The following is a 7,448-nucleotide window of genomic DNA, read 5'->3' on the forward strand; positions in this document are numbered from 1 at the left end:
TTCTCACATTGAAATGGATCTCTCTTCCAATGGCTGGCCACGTTTTCGTCTTCTTGTGAGTGGTCTGAGAGATTAGCTATTTGGAAATTTGTTGAGATCTTTGAAGATTTGACGATACTGCAATGCATGATTGATAGCGTCGATTATTGGAAGAAACTTCTAGCCAAATCCTATCCCTTTTCCAAACACTGACGTCCCTGCAGAGATACTGAATCTAGTATGCCAAAATTCTGGGAGGTGTATGAGGTTCTAGAACCGCCCGCTGTTTGGAATTCGCACCCCCTCTGGGCGAGCACGGGTAAAAACTTCAGAAAGCCTCACTGAATTCTAGGACGTGAAGATGCTGGTTTGGGGGGGGGGGGGCGTGAAGTAAAGAAGACTTTTCTCCCACTGGAGGTGGTGTGGTGTACGTCAGCGGGAATGCCGGGCATAGCAGGAGCGGCGTGCCAGCTTCTCGTTCATTCTTCCCTTTTGACTTCCTGTTGAATGCCGCGCGGAGTTGGGGTGACATGTGTCCCCGTTCCTGCGGGTGTGTAGATTGAGAGTTTCCGAAATCCAGAGTGACCCAGAATGGTGGTAATTACCTCGGAGTTCCGAGGTTTGGTTCCATCCCTCTGGGTCTCTTTTCTCTTCTTCTCTGATCCAGTTCATCTGCGCGAATTCGAAATGTCTGCCGAATTTTCCACAGAAGAGCGGATGGCGTGCGATGTTTCATGGAAGTTTGAGAGACGCCCAAGATGGGATTTCTGCTGCCCCGTTCTCTTTCTTTTCCGGATTCGGAAATACGGGTCCGCCGTTGAGAACCCCCCACACGGCTTCCGCACATTGTTTGCGGTCCGGGGTCCCGGGCCCGGGTGGGTGGGATAGGGAAATAGGGCAGGGGAAAAAAGAGGACAAGCTTTGATGATTTGAAATGTTGTCTGCGGATAATATGGCCAGGCTTGTCGGGTTGATTCTGTACCCCGGCGGAGATCTCGGAGAGTTCTAGTTTCTTCTTGACGAACGGCTTTGATGAGGGATGATCCGTCTGTAATTTACGGCATTTATCTGCTCTCAGTTTCTTTTCCTTTTTTTTTTTTTTTTTTAAGCACTGAAGAAACCTCAGTGAATTTTCCTTCGAAACGGGCTTCTGGATTCAGCAAGCTCATGGGTTTGAAAGTATGTGGTCGGGTTTGAGGACGGGAAACTCTTGAGTGACGAGATTGGATTACTTACAGTATTGGCGAGTGCCATGTTCATCCGCTTGTCTTGACTTGCCGCCGCTCAACGCTCAGCGCCATCTCGTTTCTTTTTGATGACAGAAGCGTGCTGAATCCCGGACTTTCCTTTGCTTTTATTCTGTCAACAGTCGATTGCGATTGACCTAAGAACTCTCAGAGCGACGCGGCCTTAAATCAAGACGCTGTGAACGTGGTAAACAGCGGAATGCATTCTGCTACTCATACAGTTTACTAAATAGAGCTACCGCGAAGAGTTGTATGCTATAACAGATCTGATCTTATTATTATACTTTTAATACTGGCAGTAAGAGGATTGAGAAGCTTGGTATCATCCGCATACTGTGTTATCCACGGTTGATGAGCACCATCGGCTTCTTCATCTTAATCGTAAGCCTTGTATCCGCACCGTGTGGTCTACCACCTCTGTTCCTTCAACATTCTGCTTCTACTCGCCCATCAAACGAGGCTATTCCTTCTTGTAGCAACTGTCTTCCCGTATATAGATGCTTCAGAGATTGGGGCCTCCACTGCAGGTCTGGTTGTTGCAGAGAACGGCGGATAACCGGTACTTCTCATCAGCGCATCATTTAAGTAGGTTTGAAGATGATCAACGATAGTCTCTTGCTCTCTAACCACCGCACGCCACTGATAGCAGCTATTCCTCCTCCATTTAGAATTTATCGCCACTCTTCGTGGGCGGCAGTTCGCCTTGCGCCTGTCCCGAACCGTGCATCTAAGGAACCTTATATATTCCATCCCAAAGCCTGATACTATGCACTCCGAGTCTATTCAGCTCTGTAACCGCATGTCGCGAAGCCAAACACAACAGCAAGCAAGGGTTATCAACGGCCCATTTGTCTCAGCTCACGTGGGGCGAAGAACTTGATGTTTTCCCACCCAGTAATGGACTGCTTTGACATAGTCAGAACATTCGAGTCAACACATTTGCTGCTGATGATATCAAGAAACAAGATAATAGTTATTTCCAAATACTGGCAGCACGTCAATGAGTACTGATAGGCAGGTGCTTGAGAGGAGCCTGCTCAGGCCGAGGTCCCGCAAGCCGAAAAACCGCAGTCTCGGCGGTTCCCCTTTGACGTTCCACTCCGTTAAAGGGGATCCCGGCAGGGACGGAACGGCAAGATGACCTACCCCGACAATCCGTGCCCGCTCGCCAAGAAGGGTAATCCAACGACAATTTTGTTAGTCTATTACTAGAAAGCCGCAATGTAACTGCCTAGTTGTAGATTGCTCGGAAGACGCGGATGTTTTTGGCTGCTTTTCGCTCCCAGCTATATCTGTCTATGTTGATGTCTAGGCAGGTCTTAGGACACCCACAACGCAAACCCTGAGAGAAGCACGCATGGCATTGTGTCATCTCACTAACAAACCCAATCGGGAACAATCACATTGGCAAGGATCAAATCCCAACAGTAGCGGTCAAGAAAACTCCTGCCGTCTACACTCCCTCGGCCGAGACGGGGTCACTCGTGATTCGGGAGAATGAAAGTGCGAGGGAGCGAAATTATTTGTTGGAATATCCTTACACGGAAAACACGCTATACGCGCAAGTGAAGCCTGTTAGCGTAGGTCCGTTGTGTCCTGTGGTAGGTAGCTGTCTTCTCGAAACCCTGGCGCTTCCTGCAGGCACGCTCATGCGGGATTCATGCGGTTGAAGATGAATAGTGGGACACACGCGAACAGCAATCAGCCCAGCGGTTGACTAGCCGAGATGGAGGGTGGTAGCGAGGGGGCCATCGGCGGGATGTCTGGTACTTTGTGATGGGCAGACTGAAGGCAGGGGAGAAGCGGATGTCGAACGGGTGGGTTCATCGATACGCGGCTGGATTATGTCTCAATGCTGTAACTATTGGATAGGCACTTCTTTGTTGAGAAGACACGGACTGGTGAACCCAAAGTATTGTGAGCTTTCAGAACAAGAACCGGCTCAAATCACCTTGGTTCTCCAGGAGTCCTCCAACCTCCCACAACGGGGCCCCGCATTCAGCCGAAGAATCCGCTCCGAGGTCGCCGGGGGAAATCACGCTTGTGGCACGGACTCGGAGCCAATTAGAAGGTCGATGCCCCTCCATCCCTCCTTCGGTAGCCAGTTCAGGCGTCCCCTCGCTTGCGCGTGCCCACTGTCCACATCAGAACAATTGGGGGCGGTGGAGGGAGGGGGAGGGGCAGGTAGGAGGAGACAACTGAGTGCCCCGCCATCCCACTAGGTCGGGTTCCTGGGTGACGACGCAGCTTTTGGACACCTTTATGGATGTCTTTTTGCGCGGAACGATACCGTTAATAGATCCAGGTAGCAAAATGAATGTGGTTTGGATTTTCAGTTCGGGTGACACAAAGCTTGAGAGGCTCCTCCCCATGGTTCACTTGGACAGTCTTACCTCGTCATAAAGTTGTGTCCCGCATGTAAGGTACCAAAGCGGCATGGCATGTGAAAACCTACCACAAAAAAGAGACCATCCGCCATGCAGTTCATCGGATGTGTACACAGGCAACACAGGAACACAAGAGGACAGATAAAGAAAGAGATAGAGGCAAGATAAGCCTAATGCATAACCTTCTGCAGAGCTTATCTGCATCACAGACACTTGGCCTCGTACAGCCTCTCACAAACATCACACCAGTTGATTTGCCTGTTCATCTGTCTACGTGATCCCGCGCCAGGCGAGCCGTTTATCTCACACCATAAGGTATCCTGCGCTTTATCCCGCATCCCAAGACGGCTCATCCATGCAGACCTACCCAACGTAATCCCTCTCCAACCCGAAAAAAACGCGCCGTTCCCGTAACCGTTTAACCAAAGGCTGAGGTGCTCCTGTCACCCACAGATAGCTCCACCAGAGCTGTCCCTAGGTGGCCTGTCATTGTTCAACCCCGTCCGTCCGCCCGTCTCACCGCCCCTCCCAACCACGGACGACGTAGCGCCAGGCGGCCCCCATTCCTCATCCTTCCGCCGGCGTCCCGGATAGCTCCTTGGCCTAATCTAAGCACCGCAGGTAGCTTTAGACGAACCATCTTGTATCTCCCGCAGCCTACCGAGCTATATACCTACCGTACCTTACCCACGTCTCCCGAACTCCTTCTCTTCTCTTCTTCTTTCTCTCTTCATCCCATAACCACAAATCGCAGAGAATAGTCTCACCAGGATCCCAAAGCTTTCAACCAAAAACCACCACCTACACCAAAACCCTCACCAATCGTCTGATCGCGCTTACGAGTCGCGGTCAACCCCGTCGTCAAGACGTTTTCCAACCTCCTCAACTCGTAAGTATAGCCTCATCTCACTCAACCACTCAACATCAGGTTTCACTGTCCACGTTACAATCTCATAAACCACTTCCACGAAACATTTGCTAACTACAATGTCTAGGGTCCATCACCCGTACGCAGGAGCCCGCTGCTCAGCCGCCCCCGGGGCTTCAGCGGACTCGGCCTTTGATCTCTAAAGGCCTGTTCTCATCAACGAGAACAAAACCAACCTACCGCCTGAACACTGAACAAGAATCTACCTCTCAATCACCATGGCTCCCCATGCAGAGGCAGACTCGGGCTCCGCGCACGGAGATGGACCAACCAACGGCAACGGCGCCGTGACTACTAACCTTGCCCACCACCCCCAGCACGACCGCGAGCTCTTCACCGTCGACTCCCCCAACGTCGTCTACAACGACAATGAGATCCGCTCAAAGTACACCTACCGCACCACAAAGGTCACCCGAGACGCCGCCACCGGCAAGTACGTCGCCAAGCCCACCACCACGCTCTACGAGTTCAAGACGGACCGCAAGGTCCCCAAGGTCGGCATGATGCTCGTCGGCTGGGGCGGCAACAACGGCACCACTGTCACCGCCGGCATCCTCGCCAACCGCCGCGGCCTCGAGTGGGATACCCGCGAGGGGCCCCGCGCCGCAAACTACTACGGCTCCGTCATCATGGGGTCCACCGTCAAGCTGGGCACCGACGCCGAGACGGCAAAGGACGTCAATATCCCCTTCCATGACCTGCTTCCCATGGTCCATCCCAACGACCTGGCCATTGGCGGTTGGGATATCAGCAAGATGAGCTTGGCCGACGCCATGGACCGCGCCCAGGTGCTGGAGCCGACATTGAAGATGCAGGTCAAGAAGGAGATGGCTGAGATGGTCCCGCTTCCCAGTATCTACTACCCTGACTTCATCGCTGCCAACCAGGAGGACAGGGCCGATAATTTGATCCCCGGAAGCAAGGCCTCCATGGCTCACGTTGAGCAAATTCGCAAGGACATTCGGTAAGAATTTTCTCTATGGGCTATCAAGTGACATTTTTGGTTGCTGGTGGTGGTGGTGGTGTTGGTGCTGACTGTAAGAATAGCGACTTCAAGGAGGCAAACGGTCTCGACAAGGTCATTGTGCAGTGGACCGCAAACACGGAGCGATACGCCGACATCATCCCGGGCGTCAACGACACCGCCCAAAACCTGCTCAAGGCCATTGAAGAGGGTCACGAGGAGGTCTCGCCCTCGACCGTCTTCTCTGTCGCCTGCACGCTTGAGGGTGTTCCCTTCATCAACGGCTCCCCGCAGAATACCTTTGTCCCCGGAGCCATCGAGCTGGCCGAGAAGCACGGGTCTTTCATCGGCGGCGACGACTTCAAGTCGGGTCAGACCAAGATGAAGTCGGCACTTGTCGACTTCCTCATCAACGCAGGTATCAAGCTGACTTCTATTGCGAGCTACAACCACCTGGGCAACAACGACGGCAAGAACCTCAGCTCGCACAAGCAGTTCCGGTCCAAGGAGATTAGCAAGTCCAACGTGGTGGACGATATGGTCGAGGCCAACACGGTGTTGTACAAGGAGGGCGAGCACCCTGACCACACCGTCGTCATCAAGTACATGCCGGCCGTGGGCGACAACAAGCGCGCTCTCGACGAGTACTACGCCGAGATCTTCATGGGCGGTCACCAGACCATCTCGCTCTTTAACGTGTGCGAAGACTCGCTGCTGGCATCGCCGCTCATCATCGATCTCGTGCTCGTAGCCGAAATGATGACGCGCATCCAGTGGAAGGCTTCTTCGTCGGATGGTGTCGCGACCAAGGACTTCAAGGGCTTCCACAGCGTGCTGAGCATCTTGAGCTACATGCTCAAGGCGCCTCTGACCCCGCCGGGGACCCCCGTCATCAACGCGTTGAGCAAGCAACGTGCCGCGCTGACTAACATCTTCCGCGCTTGTGTCGGCTTGGAGCCCGAGTCTGAGATGACGCTCGAACACAAGCTGTTCTGATGCGTTGCCGGACTGCGGATGAATATTCCATTCTTTGCCATGCCACCTGGCCCTCCTTTGAATTGTTGCTTTGCTTTTTTCCAATTTGGGGGTTCGATAACAACACGATTACCTCATCCGATCACTGAAAGTTGCGTTGATGATTTGAGATAGTACCTATATTATTACAAAAAATACAGTCAGTCTTTACCGCAATGCCGTAGGCGTCCCACATGTCAGAGTTTTGGCATTTCGTATCGTGAAGCTATTTGGGAAGCAGCCACGCAAGCTCTCATAACTTGAACCTTAGAAGTGCCGCTCTCGAAAGCGAAAAGCGAAAAGCTTAAGCTTGCTGGAAGCATGGACGTGTGCTGTCGCTGTCAAGAGTCGAGACGAGTTTGTACCTAGAGGTGGTGTCAAGCTGGGTGTTGATTGGTCGTTGAGGGAAAAGACGAGGCTGTTAACCGTACAGCATTGAAGCAGATGGGACGACGGCCAATCAGTGCGCTGAAAATGCTCTCAATGGCTTTGGCCCAGACACGCCGCTCGTTTATCTTGGGAGCATCGGATAATATCAGTCAACATGTCAACTGCGCGGGCCTCTTTTTAGTGACAGGCGAGAAAGGACGGACCCAGGCCAGGGCCCTGGTGGCTGGAGAAGAAAATATCTGGAGCTTCTGGAGATGCTGAAGAATGTTTCGAGCCGGGGTGGCTGGAATGACATTCCGATAATTCGTATCCAGCTGCCAACAGCCCTGTCCTCTGCTCGTTATGTTCTCCGCAGTCAAGCGAGGGAGAATGACGAACGTCGATAGACGAGAGGAAAAAGGGGGGAAACTCGGTGGGAATTCTGCGAGGCGTTCGGTGTCGGTAAACAGAGGCGCAATTGCATGCTGTCCAATGGTGAAGGTCTGAGGGACTAGGTGGGGCGCGGGGATATCCCCAAAGCTAAATTCCAGCCCCGAGTA

The 7,448-nt window shown here is 52.7% G+C and overlaps 1 protein-coding gene across 1 annotated transcript; it reads left to right on the top strand.

Annotated features, from left to right (window-relative positions):
- Positions 1–4,759: 4,759 nt before the first annotated feature.
- CPAR01_03855 (myo-inositol-1-phosphate synthase) lies at positions 4,760–6,501 on the top strand (the record flags this gene model as incomplete). Its single annotated transcript, XM_060488141.1, has 2 exons — positions 4,760–5,505; positions 5,589–6,501. 2 exons carry the CDS (start codon positions 4,760–4,762, stop codon positions 6,499–6,501), a joined length of 1,659 nt encoding a protein of 552 aa, XP_060352347.1.
- Between the last annotated feature and the right edge of the window lie 947 nt (positions 6,502–7,448).

Source organism: Colletotrichum paranaense (genome assembly GCF_030867605.1).
Source record: "Colletotrichum paranaense strain IMI 384185 chromosome Unknown Scaffold_3.1, whole genome shotgun sequence".
NCBI classification, from domain to species: domain Eukaryota; kingdom Fungi; phylum Ascomycota; class Sordariomycetes; order Glomerellales; family Glomerellaceae; genus Colletotrichum; species Colletotrichum paranaense.